This window comes from Bos mutus, chromosome 20 (assembly GCF_027580195.1).
Source record: "Bos mutus isolate GX-2022 chromosome 20, NWIPB_WYAK_1.1, whole genome shotgun sequence".
Classification (NCBI taxonomy): domain Eukaryota; kingdom Metazoa; phylum Chordata; class Mammalia; order Artiodactyla; family Bovidae; genus Bos; species Bos mutus.
In genome coordinates, this window is record NC_091636.1 from 37,933,972 (window position 1) to 37,954,161 (window position 20,190).

General features: G+C 42.3%; 2 protein-coding genes across 7 annotated transcripts in view; one reads left to right on the forward strand and one right to left on the reverse strand.

Moving 5' to 3' along the window:
* Window positions 1–5,072, reverse strand: part of SKP2 (S-phase kinase associated protein 2) — a 39,079-nt gene extending 34,007 nt beyond the window's left edge. Inside the window, exons 1-2 of one of the 3 annotated variants that reach the window (XM_070357636.1) lie at window positions 4,803–5,072; window positions 4,034–4,305 (exon numbers count right to left, since the gene is read on the reverse strand). In XM_070357636.1, the coding sequence (XP_070213737.1) occupies window positions 4,034–4,305; window positions 4,803–4,846 (316 nt within the window). In that variant the 5' untranslated portion in view covers window positions 4,847–5,072. Of the gene's footprint in view, window positions 1–4,033; window positions 4,306–4,719; window positions 4,781–4,802 lie in introns of those variants that run through there. The other 2 variants (XM_070357637.1, XM_070357638.1) reach the window with 2 other exon arrangements.
* Window positions 5,073–5,188: 116 nt separating this feature from the next.
* The window catches only part of LMBRD2 (LMBR1 domain containing 2), a 54,970-nt gene continuing 39,968 nt past the window's right edge, over window positions 5,189–20,190 (forward strand). For all 4 annotated transcript variants that reach the window (XM_070357643.1, XM_070357644.1, XM_070357645.1 and 1 more), the window contains exon 1: window positions 5,189–5,530. The gene's annotated coding sequence lies outside the window, so the exon portion shown is untranslated. The remainder of the gene's footprint in view (window positions 5,531–20,190) is intronic.

The window sequence follows — 20,190 nt, forward strand, 5'->3', positions numbered from 1 at the left end:
AGATTCAGTGGTGAGTCATGAAATCAATTTAGTCTGATTAGCATTGTTTTGAAAGAATGGAAGAGAATAGGAAATACCTTGGTAAGGAAAAAACTAATTTTATGCAATTTCAGTTTAAGATACACACCCAAGATTGCAATGGAAAATGTATTTGTTATTGGTTATTAAAAAAAAAAAGAGGAAAAGCATTTGCCTAGAAATACTGAAAAAGCAGATTCCCAGGCTCCAGGCAGGACTTCTGGGATGAGAATCTCTGGAATTTTGCACTTTGAACACGTTCCCTTGGGGATATCAGCAGACTCTAAACTTTGGAGTCTCTAGTCTGAAAACCACTAAGGGGCCTGGAATTTCAAGCAGTTTAACAGCCATGGGAAAGCTGATCAACAAATTAGTTTGACAGGATTTCCACAGCTATCTTCTGTTTGGGAGGTCGGAGTGGGGGTTGTGGGTGAGCAGGAGAAGACAGGGGACCGGGGAAGGCATTTTACAACCATGAATAAAATGCAGTTGTTCTCTTTCTGTTCATTACTGACCTCATCACCAGGCCATTTCCTCCCAACTCCTTCCACAGACTCACCCCAAGGGCTACTCAGACCTGTCCTAGTACCGGTTGGCCACAAAGTTTCCATCTTCCAAACTGAACAGATGAAGAGGATTTAGTTACCAGATGTGAGCCTGGCTTGGGGCCAGCAGAAAAAAGAGACTGTCCAGTGAAGAACCAAGAAAAACTCACACAGCCCAGGGCCACTGTCATCAGATCGCTATGGAAAGCAGGTGTGGTCCGTTCCAGCCTAATCCTGCAGAGCTCTCAGCCACCTGTCCTGACAACTGCAGACAAAACTCACTACAATGATGATCCAGCGCCGCCAGGGGCCCAGGCTCCTGATGGCCCACTGGGAATGCTCTACACCAGCTGTTCCTCACCCTGCAAGCCCCCAGCCCCCCATACCAATTTACCAATCACTATGGTGGGAAATTCCACGCACGCGCACAGCATACCAGTGGTTTCCCTCCCTGCCTCTCTCTGAGGTCACAACAAACGGAAAAGTCATGATTTTTTTTTTTCTCTCACTTCCCATAAATACATTTGAAGTCATTTTTAACAATCTTGATGCAGTGACTGAATCCTTTCCAGGTCCTTCTCTCTCTTCCAGAGCCTCTGCTTTGCTGAAGGGCAGAAGGAAGCGTGCCCACGTGCCGTGAGGATCACCATGAGAAGCTTCGGGTCATTTTTGTACAAGGGGCTCCTTCCCTCTGGCCTCCTACAGCACTTGCTGCCTGAGCCACTCAGCAGCTGCTAGTGTATGAGCTGCCATCTTTTGCTGGGAGCTTCTCTTACCGTGTATCCTCTTCTCTCAACTTGAACTGCAATTTCCTAGAGACAGCAGCCATGCCTGAATCTTCCATCTTGTTTCCTTCGTACCTTGCTTTAAAAACGTCATCTGTATTTCTGTCTGTGTGTGTGAATGTGGAAGGACATATAGGACACACAGCAATCACACTCCACGTCAGATGCTATCAGCACTGGACAAAGTTGTCAAAAGCCGCTCATCTTAGCAGGAAGCGTCTTTCACCAAATTGTTCCTGCTGCATTCCTGACACTAAAAATAGCAGGGACGTTCAATTTTGAAGAAAAAAGATCTACACGAACAGGGCCAGACTAACAGGATTAAGGACAAAAGATAAAGTGAAGTAGCCTCTCCGCTAGCTATCTTTTGTCCACCAAATTAACTGGGTTTACTTACTGTTATACGCAGGGAGCATGCTAGCAGCTTTACATGTATTCTTTCATTTAATCTTACAGTACCCCATGACACTGGCATTACTATCCCATTGCACAAAGAAACTAAGGAACAGAGAGCTCAAATAGCTTCCCAAGGTTGGTAAACAGCAGGATTTGGATTCAAAGCCATATCTGTCTGACTTCACCACAATCCTTACTGCCTTTCTGATTAATCCAATACCTAATATAGATCCCCAGACCATAATTTCGAAGTTCTATTTTCTAAAGAAAGGGTCAAAAGCCAAAAAATCTTTTTTTTTTTTTAATTTTGTTCAAGCAAGCAAGCAATCAACCAACCATTCTCAAAGAAAGCCAGATGGGGGAATTCAGGAATATACTTAATTTACCCTGGCTCTGCCAGACTTCATCTTTATTTCTCGGCTGTCTCTTCTTCTCCATCATGACCCACGGAATTTCAATTTAGAGTATGATCACTTCTACAACTTCAAAACCTTTCTCTGTCCACTCTAACGTCAAAATCTATCCAGAAGCTGCTTAACACCATTCCCACACCTCTCAACAAGTCTATAAGCTTTTATCCTCAAGCCCTCAAAGTTGTCTCAAGACACCAGTGTATCCTTTTCAAAGGTTACACAGCAACTCTGCTCAACCGCACCTCTAGCCCAATTCTCACTATTCTCCCCTTTGTTCCACTCTTGGAACATGGCTTCCTTGCTGTTCCTTGAACAAACACAACATTCCCCTGCTCCAGGGCCTTTGCACTAGCTGCTCCTTCTGCTTGGGGCTCTTTTCTCCAAGATATTTGCATGGCACATTCCTTCATCTCCTTTATGCCTTTGCTTACAGCTCACTGTCCAAGTGAGGCTTCCTCAATACCCTGCAAACCAGCTTCCCATCCCAGGACCTCTTGTCCCTCTTGGCTTGTTCTGTTTTTGTTTTTAGCCACAGCACTTATTCTAACATACTACACACCAGATTTGTGCATACTGCATCCTCTTTCTAGAAGAGAAGCTCCATGAGGGTAGAAATGCCTTTTTGTGCTCACTGCTATATCCCCAGTACTTAGAACAATGCCTAGCACACACAACGTGCTCGGCAAATATTTGCTGAATTAATGTTTTACATGGCCTGCCAGTAAGAAAAACTGATAACCCCAGGTCAACGCACAATGTTTACCCTATGGTTCTGAGTATTCCTGGAGCTCTGATCCACCCGTGGGAGGCAGTTATACATCAGCTTGAGAAGCCTGGAAACAGAGAGCTATTTAGAGGGGAATGACGGGGTGGAGTTCTACATTTCAATCAGTCCACTCTAACTCTGGGGGATGTATCTTGGGAGGATAAGGCTCTGAATTATGAGTCCGTTCCTAAATATGAGAAATATTTAGGAGAAAAGAGAGAAAGATTCAATGATTGTTTGGATACTGGGGGGATGGTGGGAATCTGACCTTTAGGTTATGGGGTTAGGGAAACTGAACAGATAACACAGTGAGTGATGGAGACAGCATAAAGAAGAATTCCTCTTGGGAATGGATCTGGAAGGATGAGTCTCTTCCCCTAAGCTCAACATTCACTTCAGCAGTCCTTTGACAAATAACTAAAGTGATTACGGTAAAAGGCTCAACCGCGGCTACAGAGCAGCCAAATATAAACAAAAAGAATTCTATGGATCATTGCTTTATTTCTATTTGTCAGAGGTATTGAGCTGGCCTTTAACCAGGCAGAGTCCCTCCTAAAGAAAAAGGAAGAATGTCTTTTCACACGTTACAAGTCAGTTCTGTCTCTGAAGACACACATACCACCATTTCTGTAAGCACAAGCAGTTGTCTGGTTTCTTTGGAAAATAACTGAAGAGTTGGGCAATTTTAAAAGGATCCTATCTGGTTTCCCTGGTGGCTCAGAGGTAAAGAATCTGCCTGCCAACGCAGCAGTCACCGGTTTGATCCCTGATCTGGGAAGAGATCCCGCACGCAGCACAGCAACTGAGCCCCAAGCGCCACAGTAATTGAGGCTGTGTTCTATAGCCTGGAACCCGCAACTGCTGAGTCCACGTGCTCCAACTACCGAAGGCCCTGCGTCCTAGAGCCCACGCTCCCCCAGTGAGAAGTCACTGCAACTAGAGAAAAGCCCGGGCAACAAGGAAGACCCAGCACGGACAAAATAAATAAATTTAAATAACAATTTCTTTAAAAGGGCCCCACCCCATGCTCAATACTCCAAAACAAAGGTTTACCGACGAAATAGTTTGATCCACCATTCACTGGGCTTGTATTTTACCCTCATACCTTACCTGGAAAGTTCTCTCGGTTTAGCTTAGGTCTGCGGACAATCACAAAGTCCTTGTCATTCCCTTTGCTTTTCAGCCGTTTTCTTGGGGGGCTCTGTGGGTGGCCCAGGTTTGAAAGCAGTTCCTGGGGGATGTTCTCACTATCCACCTCCTCCTTCTCCAGGGCGGAGACCCCCATGCCTGAAAGCAGTTCAGAAGTCTTGCTAGAATCCCATCCCCACGTGAAACTGGTGGTAACGTTGCTACTCTGGTCGGGTATCTCCTGGAGGTGTTTCCTGCAGAAACGCACAATAGCCCCACGTTCCTTTCAAAAACACGCCCGTAAATAATTCCCAGACAGGCCTAAAGGAAGCTGCAAGCTATGCGCCGCAGAAAGCTTTCACAGCAGTTAACTGAACTACATTTTTACGTGCCGGCGGCGAGTTCCCAAGAATAAAAGAGAAAATAACCGAATACATCGAAAAGGCTTTTTGATTTCCGATCATGCAGAAGGCCTCAAGAATTTCTTAAAAGTGGAGGGAACATACAAGCAAAGAGGCAGGGCAATCACACACTGATGGAAAACAGCAGCAGGAAAGCTCAATAAGGGAAGACAAATAACATTCACGCTGACCACCGCACTAAAGCATCCACCCATCCACATTTTCCCAAAGAGGCGAAGCAACCATTCACATTACAGCATTACTAACGATATTAGCAAGTAGCAAAACACGCGGCCTAAAAGAATTAAGACGGTCCATTCATGTTCTGTCTCCTTCTGCAATCGGTTTACCTGTGCATGGCGTCCACAGCTTCGGGAGTTTTAAATGCGTGCATTAATAGCAGAGGTGCCCGCCTCCCGGATTCCCGCTTTGGCGCGCGGCGGCGCACTGTGTGCGGCGCACTGCGTGCGGCCCCGGCTCGCTGCAGCGAAACCCGCGAACTCTATCAACGTTCCATCCCAGCAGCGCGCGCAGAATTCTCCAGCCAGCCGGCTCTCCTCCGCAGCCGTCGTCTGCGGCCCCGCTGCCTGCTGGGAATTGTAGTTTCTGCCCAGCCTGGTAGTCCTGCTGCCTCGCCACTACTTCCTTTCCTTGCAGCTTTGCCGCCTTCGAGATACCCACAACCCCGCGCGGCTGCGGGACCGGACGACCCACAGGGTAGGCGGGGAAGCGGAAGTGGGCGGTGCTCCGACTGACTGGGGAAATGTCAGCTGCTTGACTGGGGTCGGGGTTTCCTTTCTCGGGAGCCCCCGACGTTTTGGTGACTGCCACCGCTGTCGCCAAGGAGTGTGGGTCCCAAACCCTGTAAGGCTGTGGCGGCCGCGGGGTTTCCAGGCCCTTCTGGACGCTGTCCGGCGAGATCGGACGGTGAGCCCGAGGAGGAGAGCGTGAGGCACTTTGAGGTGTGAGGCCGAGCGCGGACTGAGAGAGAGGGGCCCCGGAGACCCCGAGAGGCCGCCGTCGGGGGGCCTACGTCCCGGGCAGCTGAGTGGAGGCCGTGGCACGCCCTGCCGGCCAGGTGAGAGGCTGCGGCCGTGGGCGTCACACCTGCTCCCCTCTCTGCCTGGAGCTGTGTACTCCACCTGGGTGAGGGCGGCCCAAAGGACTAGGTCTGTGGACAGGATCTTTTCCTTACGTGTAAAATAGGCACCACGGCAACGACGCTCGTTTCACAGTCGCCGTCAAATCAGAGGCTCGTGAGAGCGTTTTGTAAACGAAAGCGCGGTTCAAACGTGCGGCGGAGGTTTAATTTTAGGGGAGCAGGAGATTCCGGTGAGTGCCAGGGGAAAGCTCAGCATCCCCCGGCAGCCTTGAGAAGTCCCATAAATGCTAGCATGAGAACAAACAAGGTGACTATTGTTTGCAAAAGGCTTTCCGTGCCACGCTAGCGGCCACCAGGAAAGCCATTCGATTACTGTCTCAAAAAAAAAAAAAAAAAAAAATTCTGTTTGCCGCACGTCCTAAAAGCCAGCTGCTTGCTTTTAGACTATATCCACGGAGAAGAGTTTGGAGATGGTTAGAGAGTGCCATTTTCTGGGTAGGATGACCGTGCGAAATCCATTGTGCAAATGTTCTATAACTGTGACCATGGGAAAACAGTGAAAGAGAGAAGGAGAATGACTTCCAACCCTAATAAAAATGGAGAGGATTTATAAAGTTCAGAAATAAGCACCCAGAGTCATCACAAAAGTACTAGAATATCACTTAAGCATGCTGTGTGGCATACCTTCTTATTTCTTTAAAAAAAAAAAAAATTCAATTTACACTGGAGTTAAACCTCCCTAGCTTGTATATCAGCTTGTTTCAGGCTTGAAATGGAACCGCCTCTTGACAGAGGAGGGCGTTCGTGATCCTTTAGTAGTTTATTCTTGAAACTAGGTAAAACTGATGTAAAGAATGGATCTGTTCACTGATTGATTCTAGTTGAAACTAGATGAAGAATACTGAGCTGAATGTTCACAATTCATTAAGCTCATGTTGTATGGAAAATATTTTAAAATGCAGTGTTGTGACTTTTTTTTACATAAAGTTATCTTTATGATATTTTGGCTAAGGAAAAAGCGGTAGCCTGCTTGAAGTCTACATCCTTTCTCTTAAAATTGCAATTCAGAGGAAATATTTAGTCTTCTTCAGGAAAGTGAACAAGACAGAGGGAGCTTATAAACTAATGGAGGAAAAGGAATAAACAAAAAAAAATTGTAATGCCATGATGAGAGTAAAGTTTTGAAATATAATTGGAAGAGGGCACTTCAGATAGAGGTCTTATAAAGTGTTAGTCGCTCAGTCCTGTCTGACTCTGCGACCCCATGGACAGTAGCCCTCCAGACTCCTCTGTCTATGGGGATTCTCCAGGCAAGAGTACTGCAATGGGTAGCCATTTCCTTCTTCAGGGGATCATCCCGATGCAGGGATCGAACCAGGTCTCCTGCATTGCAGGCGGATTCTTACTGTCTGAGCCATCAGGGAAGCCCAATAATTGGAAGAGGGCACATAGAGCTCTTATAATGAAGGTCTAATAGGATGATTCTAAATTTAAAAATGAAAAATATCCTTGTGCTAGGATTTAGCCTGAGAGCTAGGAAACATTTCCAGTTTTCAGAATATTTGAAATATCTGAATTAGTGGAAACAAGGACCTTTATAGGGCTTCAGAGAGAGCCTGTCAACTTGGAAAATCAACGTGTTCAAATTCTAGAATAGAAATGGCTCTAATAGTCTGCCCTGGCAGCAGAAATATTTTAGCTTATGAAAATGGAATCATTTCTGCATTTCTTCTAATCATGGCTTTTCTCTTACTATATTAAGTAAAAGTTTAACTTGGTAAATTGGTTCTTTAATATAAGGAATTGTGTCTATTGAAGGTTTGAGATTATTAACTACATAGAGTTTCCTGTCTGGTCTTTCCAAGAACTGCATTGTGATTGCTACTGATGTGGATTATTTTGTTTTCCTGATTAAGTTTTTGTATTTAATACACTCAGTACACCCCAAGTCCCATTTTAGTGAGAGAAGTATACCATATTTCTAGAATTACTAGATCAGTATCTAGGACAAATCAATTACATTTTAAATATATCTGCAAATGTCATTAGAGTGAGTAATTTCTAATACTCTTTGGAAGTTTCAGGTAGAGTACAAAGTGACTTTGTAAATTGGAAAGGTGTTTCTCATACATGGGACAAGAGCATAGTTACAAGATGGTCAACATTAGGGCATAGAACTAGCTTATGTGTACATATTTATATATACATATATATTCACTATTCAGTAGTATATTATTGGGGGTTCCCTGATGGCTCGGATGGTAAAGAATCTGCCTGCAATGTGGGAGACCTGGGTTTGGTTCCTGGGTAGGGAAGATCCCCTGGAGGAGGGCATGGCAACCCACTCCAGTATTCTTGCCTGGAGAATCCTTATGGACAGAGGAGCCTGGCAGGCTGTAGTCCATTGGGTACCAAAGAGTTGGACACGGCTGAGAGACTAAGCACAGCAGAGCACAGTATGTTATTGTTTTTGAAAATCAAATGTGACAAAGGAGATTCTATTAAATAGAAGTGTGATGTGCTTTTTCCTTAGTTCCATAATGGCATGAAGTAAATCTTAAGATTCCTTTAGTTTTATGTTATTTAGCTTAGGTGAACAAAAGACTAACAACAGTTACATAGCAAGAAGTTTCTATCTGCTCATCAAAATTCAAAAGATTCTTTTTCCTTCGGTTAATTTTAGAGTAGATCTTTTAGTTCTTTGCAGTTTAATGTTCTCTACAGTGGGCAGGTTGGGGCAAGAACAGGGTTCTTTCCCAATTCTGTTTTGCTCTGTGCTTTATTTTTTACTTTCATCTTGTAGATTACAGTCATGTTTTATCCTTAAATTATGGCAGACTTACTTGCAAAGTTACACAGTTAGATTCTGTATTAAACATGACTTTATTAGCACTCTATCTTGATACATCTAAAAGAATAACAGGAGAATGTGTCTACTTTGTTCATGGAAATGAAATTAACAAATGAAAGCTGAGCAAAAGGAATGACTTAAACAGTCTAAGTTGCATTAAAAAAAAAGTATGTCTGGAATGGATTAAAGACTCCAGTATCCGGTATCCTAATTGTGAGCCTGGCTCTGTAGTCAGGATGCCTCTGTTTGAATCCCACTTCTTAAACTCTCTTGTGCCATTTTCTCTGTTAAACGGGGATACTAATAATCCTTTCTTACTGGGTTGTAAAGTCTAATTCAATAAAGCATGTTAAGTGCTAGCAAAGTGCTTGCAATCTATTTAATAGTAAACTCAATATTAGCTACTCCTTTTTTAAAAATTTATTTTACTACTAGGAAATAGTCTATGGACTATTTTCTAATTACTGAAGTGAATCTTATAATCTCTTTACTGAAAATCTTTAAGAATTCATTACAATGGATCCGGTTGTTTTCTTCTTACCTACTTAATGATTGCTGCCTCTCATGCCTTGCCAAGGGTGAAACAGTTTGAATATGTCCATTTTTCTTCAAAAGGGCTTGTTACACTTTGGAATTCAGTTCACCTGGTTGGTTTGCCAACTTGGCTCATTTATTAAAGATGGCTTCAAAAGATATTATGCCTTTTTTGCATTTTTAGAGTGGGAGTTAACGTTCTCTTGTATTCTATCTATATCCCAAGCTGAATTGTCCTTATACCTGAAATCGTTTAATGTGGAATTAATGCTTATCTTTCGAAGATTTAAATTTTGACTGGTGGTACTGTTGACTTTCATTACTCACATCTGGTTCTGTTCTAATTCTTTTGATTTTTCATTGTTTGGATCTCGAGTTGTCTCCTAGTTCTTAGGCACATATTTAATTTAACAAAGCCTGTGTGATGAATCATTAGGTCTAGTTGAAAATTTTTTATTCACTTTCAGAGTCAGGTTTTGACAAAATATCTGTGTTCTCTTGTTCAGTTGATACCAATCTTTCCTTCCTATCTCCCCCACCTGCCTTTTGGAAAATATTTGGGATGGGATGTTTCAGATTCCAAAATGATCTTAACCTCTAAATTTTCTACTTAAAGTGTGTTTAGTCTGAAAAATTATCAGCCATAAAGTACTTAGGAAATAATACTCCAAGTCAGTAACATAAATAGTACTCAGTCCCGACCAATTCTTTTCCACCCATGGACTGCAGCATATCAGGCTTCCCTGTCTTTCACCATCTCCTGGAGCTTGCTCAAACTCATGTCCTTTGAGTCAGTGATGCCATCCAACTGTCTCATCCTCTTTTGTCCCCTTCTCTTGCCTTCAATCTTTCCCAGCATCAGGGTCTTTACAATGGATCCGGTTGTTTTCTTCTTACCTACTTAATGATTGCTGCCTCTCATGCCTTGCCAAGGGTGAAACAGTTTGAATATGTCCATTTTTCTTCAAAAGGGCTTGTTACACTTTGAGTGAGTCGGCTCTTTGCATCACGTGGCCAAAGTATTGGACCTTCAGCATGAGTCCTTCCAATGAATATTCAGGGTTGATTTCCTTTAGGATTGGCTGGTTGGATCTCTTTGCAGTTCAAGGGACTCCAGGAGTCTTCTCCAGCCCCATAGTTCAAAAACATCAGTTCTTCGGCACTCAGCTTTCTTTATGGTCCAACTCTCACATAGTATTTTGATGATTGGTAAAATACTGAGTTGAAACTTTATGAGCTGGTCTTTTCAAAGGTAGACTGCCTGCTTATCAGGTACTAAAATTTGAGTGAATGGATTGGCATTTTGATTTTTGAGTAAAACCTACTTTTGCTACTGTGGTGTTGATGTCCACTTATGATGTTAATAGCTTTATGTCTCCTTTTCCTTTCTAATCACGTGAAACTAAATTTTGATTTGCCTCTAAATTTTAGTGGTTTTTTTTTCTTCTTAGCCTAAACACACTATTTAAATAAACAGTAGTATTTTAGAAGGACCATTGTTCTTGTCAAAGAAATATTTGCCCTTTTGTCCCTGATTGTGTTTTTGCATAGCTACACCTCATCGCAGTTCAGCTGCTGCTGCTGCTGCTAAGTCGCTTCAGTCGTGTCCGACTCTGTGCAACCCCAAAGACGGCAGCCCACCAGGCTCCCCCATCCCTGGTATTCTCCAGGCAAGAACACTGGAGTGGGTTGCCATTTCCTTCTCCAATGCAGGAAAGTGAAAAGTGAAAGTGAAGTCGCTCAGTTGTGCCCGACTCTTAGCGACCCCATGGACTGAAGCCTACCAGGCTCCTCCATCCATGGGATTTTCCAGGCAAGAGTACTGGAGTGGGGTGCCATTGCAGTTCAGCATATGATTCATTTTGATTCACCTCCATTTTGATAATTTGCCTAGAAAAATGGATGATATTGGTGCGTCAAGTGCTCCTCTTGACATGGCTTTGAGGTGTGTTCTGACTCTTCACAAGGGACAGAACACGATAGATAGATGAAAGGGTGTTTGGTCAACTTGTACACCCAGAGAGGTAATCTTACTTTGTCAGGCGAGGCAAGGAGAGCAATTTCTGTGAGCATGAAGCTTGTGTTTTGTTTTATAGGAATAAATGTGACACAAACTGTCGTAACCACAAAGAATGAGAAGCAAAAGGCCTTTGGTATCCACTCATTGGTTTTTTGGGGGGCACGGGGGCTGAGGTGGGAGACCATTTAGGGTAGAGCTATGCTTTGAGACCATTGAGGCAACTAGTTATCTTCTAGAAGCACAAGGCATGAAGGAGGTGGAGATTAGCAACTGGCATTTGTTGAAGACCTACTATGGAACTCTTATTTGGTGTTTTATAATTCATTTGCTCATCATAGCAATGTGTGTGAGGTGATCATATGTTCTCATTTAACAGCAAAAATGCCTAAAATTACAGAATTATTAGAGTTGGGATTTGGAATCCAGGTTTCCCATGATATATAATAAAACATTTGTGTTTTAAAATAGTTCTGACTCTATGCACTTAATAACACCACAGCAAAAATTTTCATTGTCTAGTTGCTATGTGTTTTGCTTTTGTATTACTACACTGATTTTTAATTGTATTAAAATTACAAAAATGCATGTTTATTAGTTTAAATTAAAAGCACACACATACAAAAGAAAGCACAAGGAAAATAGAAGAAAGTAGAAGTCATCTCTTCAGCACTTTGTGACAACTGCTGTTAGTATTTTGATGTATATTTGTCCACGCATATATGTGTGTTTCTTTTGTATACTCCCTAAGATCCCACTTAAAATCTCTAAAATGTCCCTCTGGATCTCATCTTTCTTCTAGACTGAAGGAATCTGGTGGGCTTCTTTCATCATTGTCTTTCTGTTAGGTGGTCCTTGACTCTGTCACAGATTCCTGCTCCCATAGGTCATGGCTAGGTCAGCAAGATTAGTGATGTATGAAACCCTTTGTCAAAAAGATAATGGACAGCAATGAGACTGGTGGATATTCTTAAGACTTCCTGAATTATTTAGTACAAATATTTAAGTTGTTTCTGTGTTTCTAATGTTTAAATAATGTTGCTATGAAAAATAATATTGTAGATAAATTTTTACCTCATTTTGTTTTTTCTCTAAGTTATTTGAAGAAGAGTTGCTAAGACAAAGGCTATGTACCTTTTTTAAGATCTTTGATCAGATCAGATCAGATCAGTCACTCAGTCGTGTCTGACTCTTTGCGACCCCATGAATCGCAGCATGCCAGGCCTCCCTGTCCATCACCAACTCCCGGAGTTCACTCAGACTCACATCCATCGAGTCAGTGATGCCATCCAGCCATCTCATCCTCTGTCATCCCCTTCTCCTCCTGCCCCCAATCCCTCCCAGCATCAGAGTCTTTCCAATGAGTCAACTCTTGGCACAAGGTGGCCAAAGTACTGGAGTTTCAGCTTTAGCATCATTCCTTCCAAAGAAATCCCAGGGCTAATCTCTTTCAGAATGGACTGGTTGGATCTCCTTGCAGTCCAAGGGACTCTCAAGAGTCTTCTCCAACACCACAGTTCAAAAGCATCAATTCTTCAGCGCTCAGCCTTCTTCACAGTCCAACTCTCACATCCATACATGACCACAGGAAAAACCATAGCCTTGACTAGACGGATCTTTGTTGGCAAAGTAATGTCTCTGCTTTTGAATATGCTATCTAGGTTGGTCATAACTTTCCTTCCAAGGAGTAAGCGTCTTTTAATTTCATGGCTGCAGTCACCATCTGTAGTGATTTTGGAGCCCAGAAAAATAAAGTCTGACACTGTTTCCACTGTTTCCCCATCTATTTCCCATGAAGTGGTGGGACTGGATGCCATGATCCTCGTTTTCTGAATGTTGAGCTTTAAGCCAACTTTTTCACTCTCCACTTTCACTTTCATCAAGAGGCTTTTGAGTTCCTCTTCATTTTCTGCCATAAGGGTGGTGTCATCTGCATATCTGAGGTTATTGATATTTCTCCCGGCAATCTTGATTCCAGCTTGTGTTTCTTCTAGTCCAGCGTGTCTCATGATGTACTCTGCATATAAGTTAAATAAACAGGGTGACAATATACAGCCTTGACAAACTCCTTTTCCTATTTGGAACCAGTATGTTGTTCCACGTCCAGTTCTAACTGTTGCTTCCTGACCCGCATACAAATTTCTCAAGAGGCAGGTCAGGTGGTCTGGTATTCCCATCTCTTTCAGAATTTTCCACAGTTTATTGTGATCCACACAGTCAAAGGCTTTGGGATAGTCAATAAAGCAGAAATAGATGTTTTTCGGGAACTCTCTTGCTTTTTCCATGATCCAGCAGATGTTGGCAATTTGATCTCTGGTTCCTCTGCCTTTTCTAAAACCAGCTTGAACATCAGGAAGTTCACGGTTCACATATTGCTGAAGCCTGGCTTGGAGAATTTTGAGCATTACTTTACTAGCGTGTGAGATGAGTGCAATTGTGTGGTAGTTTGAGCATTCTTTGGCATTGCCTTTTTTGGGATTGGAATGAAAACTGACCTTTTCCAGTTCTGTGGCCATTGCTGAGTTTTCCAAATTTGCTGGCATATTGAGTGCAGCACTTTCACAGCATCATCTTTCAGGATTTGGAATAGCTCAACTGGAATTCCATCACCTCCACTAGCTTTGTTCATAGTGTTGCTTTCTAAGGCCCACTTGACTTCACATTCCAGGATGTCTGGCTCTAGGTTAGTGATCACACCATGATGATTATCTGAGTCGTGAAGATCTTATTTGTACAGTTCTTCTGTGTATTCTTGCCATCTCTTCTTAATATCTTCTGCTTCTGTGAGGTCCATACCATTTCTGTCCTTTATCAAGCTCATCTTTGTACGAAATGTTCCTTTGGTATCTCTGATTTTCTTGAAGAGATCCCTAGTCTTTCCCATTCTGTTGTTTTCCCCTATTTCTTTGCATTGATCGCTGAAGAAGGCTTTCTTATCTCTTCTTGCCAGTCTTTGGAACTCTGCATTCAGATGTTTATATCTTTCCTTTTCTCCCTTGCTTTTCGCTTCTCTTCTTTTCACAGCTGTTTGTAAGGCCTCCCCAGACAGCCATTTTGCTTTTTTGCATTTCTTTTCTATGGGAATGGTCTTGATCCCTGTCTCCTGTACAATGTCACGAACCTCATTCCATAGTTCATCAGGCACTCTATCTATCAGATCTAGGCCCTTAAATCTATTTCTCACTTCCACTGTACAATCAAAAGGGATTTGATTTCTGTCATACCTGAATGGTCTAGTGGTTTTCCCTGCTTTCTTCAATTTCAGTCTGAATTTGGCAATAAGGAGTTCATGGTCTGAGCCACAGTCAGCTCCTGGTCTTGTTTTTGCTGACTGTATAGAGCTTCTCCATCTTTGGCTGCAAAGAATATAATCAATCTGATTTCGGTGTTGACCATCTGGTGATGTCCATGTATAGAGTCTTCTCTTGTGTTGTTGGAAGAGGGTGTTTGTTATGACCAGTGCATTTTCTTGGCAAAACTCTATTAGTCTTTGCCCTGCTTCATTCCGTATTCCAAGGCCAAATTTGCCTGTTACTCCAGGTGTTTGTTGACTTCCTACTTTTGCATTCCAGTCCCCTATAATGAAAAGGACATCTTTTTTGGGTATTAGTTCTAAAAGGTCTTGTAGGTTACATACTGCCAAATTTCTGTCCTCCCTGGCAATGAGTTTTTTTAATATGCCAGACTTGAATTGTTCAATCTTTATTTTTATTAGATTTTAATTGACAATTATTTTATGAATTTAATATACAGGTAACTAAATAAGATGGAGAATAAAGTGCCTCCATCTTTGAATAGAAAATTATTCATTTAAAACAACCAAAGCAGGCTATAGGAATTCATAAGGAACCTTGGAAAGTACTATCATTCTGCACTGTAAAAAAAAAAAAAAAAAAAAAACCAGTTCCTCACTTGAAGTTAGTTACAAGGTCAAACGTATGTACTTTTAAACTATTATTTTCTCATCTCATATTAGGGTAACCCGCAAGTTTCATTTCTAGTTTCATGGGACCCCCCCCCAGGCATAACATTGTGTCAAAACAAGCCGACAAGTATTCAGTTTGAAGAGAAATAGATGGTGTGGTAAACAGAATAATAGAGCCACCAAGGGTATCTATGCCTTAATTCCTGGAACCAGTAAATACGACTATTAATAGATTATTCAGGTGGGCCCAGTGAGGTCAGGTGGACCCTTAAATGCAAACCTTTCTCCCAGCTAAGGGCAGAAGAGAAAGTCAGCGTTTTCAAGCCTGAGAAGGATTTGACAAGCCATTACTGGCTCTGAGGTATATAGGGCCGCATGCAAAGACTGGGAAAAAGCCTCTAGAATTAAGGGCAAATGCCACTAAGGAAATCAGAATCTCGGTCCCTTAACCATAAAAACTGAATTTTCAGTTCAGTTGCTCAATCATGTCCGACTCTTTGCGACCCCATGGACTGCAGCACACCAGGCCTCCCTGTCTATCACCAACTCCTGGAGTTTACTCAGACTCATATCCATTGAGTCGGTGATGCCAACCAACCGTCTTTACCAACAACCTAAGTGGAAGAACTGTACAAAAAATATCTTTAGGACCCAGATAATCACAATGGTGTGATCACTGACCTAGGGCCAGACATCCTGGAATGTGAGGTCAAGTGGGCCTTAGAAAGCATCAGTATGAACAAAGCTAGTAGAGGTGATGGAATTCCAGTTGAGCTATTTCAAATCCTGAAAGATGATGCTGTGAAAGTGCTGCACTCAATATGCCAGCAAATTTGGAAAACTCAGCAGTGGCCACAGGACTGGAAAAGGTCAGTATTTATTCCAATCCCAAAAAAGGCAATGCCAAAGAATGCTCAAACTACTGCACAATTGCACTCATCTCCCACACTAGTAAAGTAATGCTCAAAATTCTCCAAGCCAGGCTTCAGCAATACGTCATCTGTGAACTTCCTGATGTTCAAGCTGGTTTTAGAAAAGGCAGAGGAACCAGAGATCAAATTGCCAACATCCGCTGGATCATCGAAAAACCAAGAGGGTTCCAGAAAAACATCTACTTCTGTTTTATTGACTATGCCAAAGCCTTTGACTGTGTGGATCACAATAAACTGTGGAAAATTCTGAAAGAGATAGGAATACCAGACCACCTGACCCGCCTCTTGAGAAATTTGTATGCGGGTCAGGAATCAACAGTTAGAGCTGGACATGGAACAACGGACTGGTTCCAAATAGGAAAAGGAGTACGTCAAGGGTGTATATTGTCACCCTGGTTATTTAACTTAATGCAGAGTGCATCATGAGTAATGCTGGGCTGGAAGAAGCACAGGCTGGAATTAAGATTGCCAGGAGAAATATCAATAACCTCAGACATGCAGATGACACCACCCTATGGCAGAAAGTGAAGAGAAAGTAAAAAGCCTCTTGATGAAGGTGAAAGAGGAGAGTGAAAAAGTTGGCTTAAAGCTCAACATTCAGAAAACGAAGATCATGGCATCTGGTCCCATCACTTCATGGGAAATAGATGGGGAAACAGTGGAAACCGTGTCAGACTATTTTTTTGGGCTCCAAAATCACTGCAGATGGTGACTGCAGCCATGAAATTGAAAGATGCTTACACCTTGGAAGGAAAGTTATGACCAACCTAGATAGCATATTGAAAAGCAGAGACATTACTTTGCCAAAAAAGGTCCATCTAGTGAAGGCTGTGGTTTTTCCAGTGGTCACGTATGGATGTGAGAGTTGGACTGTGAAGAAGGCTGAGCGCCGAAGAATTGATGCTTTTGAACTGTGGTGTTGGAGAAGACTCTTGAGAGTCCCTTGGACTGCAAGGAGATCCAACCAGTCCATTCTGAAAGAGATTAGCCCTGGGATTTCTTTGGAAGGAATGATGCTAAAGCTGAAACTCCAGTACTTTGGCCATCTCATGCGAAGAGTTGACTCATTGGAAAAGACTGTGATTATGGGAGGGATTGGGGGCAGGAGGAGAAGGGGACGACAGAGGATGAGATGGCTGGATGGCATCACTGACTCGATGGACGTGAGTCTGAGTGAACTCTGGGAGTTGGTGATGGACAGGGAGGCCTGGCATGCTGCGATTCATGGGGTCGCAAAGAGTCGGACACAACTGAGTGACTGAACTGAACTGAAGTGATCTTAGAAATTCATTTGTCCCTCGAGTCTCCAGAAAGGAACATCTGCTGACACTTCAGTTTCAGTCTTGAGAATTCAGTTCAACCACACTCTGCGTAGATATCTGACCCACTGAAACTGATGTGTGGGTGTTGTTTTAACACCCACACTGAGTTTCTAGTAATTCTTTACAACAGCAATCAGTTCAGTTCAGTCACTCAGCTGTGTCCAACTCTTTGCGACCCCATGGACTGCACCAGGCCTCCCTGTCCATCACCAGCTCCCGGAGTTTACCCAAATTCATGTCCATTGAGTCAGTGATGCCATCCAACCATCTCATCCTCTATTGTTCCCTTCTCCTCCTGCCTTCAATCTTTCCCAATATCAGGGTCTTTTCAAAGGAGTAAGCTCTTCCCATCAGGTGGCCAAAGTATTGGAGTTTCAGCTTCAACATCAGTCTTTTCAATGAACACCCAGGACTGATCTCCTTTAGGATGGACTGGTTGGATCTCCTTTCAGTCCAAGGGACTCTCAAGAGTCTTCTCCAACACCACAGTTCAAAAGCATCAGTTCTTCGGCACTCTGCTTTCTTTATAGTCCAACTCACACATCCATACATGACTACTGGAAAAACCATAGCCTTGACTAGATGGACCTTTGTTGGCAAAGTAATGTCTTTGCTTTCTAATAGGCTGTCTAGGTTGGTCATAGCTTTTCTTCCAAGGAGCAAGTGTCTTTTAATTTCATGGCTATAGTCACCATCTGCAGTGATTTTGGAGTCCTCCCCCCAGATAAAGTCAGCCACTGTTTCCACTGTTTACCCATCTATTTCCCATGAAGTGATGGGACCAGATGCCATGATCTTCGTTTTCTGAATATTGAGCTTTAAGCCAACTTTTTCACTCTCCTCTTTCACTTTCATCGAGAGGCTCTTTAGTTCTTTGCTTTCTGCCATAAGGGTGGTGTCATCTGCATATCTGAAGTTATTGATATTTCTCCTGGAAATCTTGATTCCAGCTTGTGCTTCCTCTAGCCCAGCCTTTCTCATGATGTACTCTGCATATAAGTTAAATAAGCAGGGTGACAATATACAGCCTTGGCGTACTCCTTTTCCTATTTGGAACCAGTCCGTTGTTCCATGTCCAGCTCTAACTGTTGATTCCTGACCCGCATACAGATTTCTCAAGAGGCAGGTCAGGTGGTCTGGTATTCCCATCTCTTTCAGAATTTTCCACAGTTTGTTGTGATCCACACAGGCAAAGGCTTTGGCATAGTCAATAAAACAGAAGTAGATGTTTTTCTGAAACCCTCTTGCTTTTTCGATGATCCAGCGGATGCTGGCAATTTGATCTCTGGTTCCTCTGCCTTTTCTAAAACCAGCTTGAACATCAGGAAGTTCACGGTTCACGTATTGCTCAAGCCTAGCTTGGAGAATTTTGAGCATTACTTTACTAGCGTGTGAGATGAGTGCAGTTGTGCGGTAGTCTGAGCATTCTTTGGCATTGCATTTCTTAGGGATTGGGATGAAAACTGACCTTTTCCAGTCCTGTGGCCACTGCCGAGTTTTCCAAATTTGCTGGCATATTGAGTGCAGCACTTTCACAGCATCAGTTTTAGGATTTGAAATAGCTCAACTGGAGTTCCATCACCTCCACTAGCTTTGTTCGTACTGATGCTTTCTAAGGCCCACTTGACTTCACATTCCAGGATGTCTGGTTCTAGGTGAGTGATCACACCATGATGATCATCTGGGTCGTGAAGATCTGTTTTATACAGTTCTGTGTAGTCTTGCCACCTCTTGTTAATATCTTCTGCTTCTGTTAGGTCCATACCATTTCTGTCCTTTATTGAGCCCATCTTTGTATGAAATGTTCCCTTGGCATCTCTGATTTTCTTGAAGAGATCTCTAGTGTTTCCCATTCTATTGTTTTCGTCTGTTTCTTTGCAGGATCACTGAAGAAGGCTTTCTTATCTCTTGTTGCTATTCTTTGGAACTCTGCATTCAGAGGGGCAACAGCAATAGGAGACACATACACTGAGTATGGGAAGAAATGTAACCAAATCATTTCTTTATTACTAGAATAAAGGATCCATAATTCTGCTTATTCATCTATAACATTAAAAGTAGTATGTATCAAGCTGAAAAATTGACAGCCATTATAAAAGAATAATTAGTAACTATCAGAAAGTTTGTAACTGATTGTGTTGTTTGCTTAAACTGTTGTCTTACTACCTAATTATTATTAAGGTCTCCATGTATTTCATTATTGTTCATTCATTCTTATTTTTATGCATATTATGTAAAAATACATGAATCTAGTTTTTCTCTTAATGTTATGGTAGTTTTCTAATGTTATTAAATAATCTTAAATATCATTTCTTATACTTCAGTAACATTCCATCATTTCATTCTGCTATGCTTTAGCATCTCCTTGCTTATCTCTGATATTCATTCTTTTTTTCTATGGTTGTCATACTCCTTGTGTTGAACAATTTCAGGCAAAATAAATATCTAAGTCAAACCGTAAAAGGATTTTCATATGGTAATTATATTTAGTAAATTCACACTGAATAATATTTTTCTTAAAAGAGCTGTATCTTAAAGATGGTAATGGTTTTCTTAAGCATATTCTACATCTGGCTGTCACTTAACCTATTCCTGGCTTAAAAATAAAATTTGGCATACCGTAATGATACAAGATTTTCCTTTGATATTGAAATTTGAAATTTTGAGTAGTAGTTAGTAATGAGCAGAATTTTAAGCCTTTTGAGTTGTAATATTGTTGTATAGTTGCTAAGTCATGTTTGAGTCCTTTGTGACCCCCATGGACTGTAGCTTACCAGTCTCCTCTGTCCTTGGGAATTCACAGGCAAGAAGACTAGACCGGGTTGCCATTTCCTTCTCCAGGGGATCTTCCCAATCTAGAGGTTGAACCCACGTGGAAGATCCCCTGGAGAAGGGAAAGGTTACCCACTCCAGTATTCTGGCCTGGAGAATTCCATAGACTTATAGTCCATGGGGTCTCAAAGAGTCAGACATGACTGAGTGACTTTCACTTTACTCTTTACTCCTGCATTGGCAGGAAGATTCTTTACCACTGAGCCCTTGAGGGAAGCCCTTG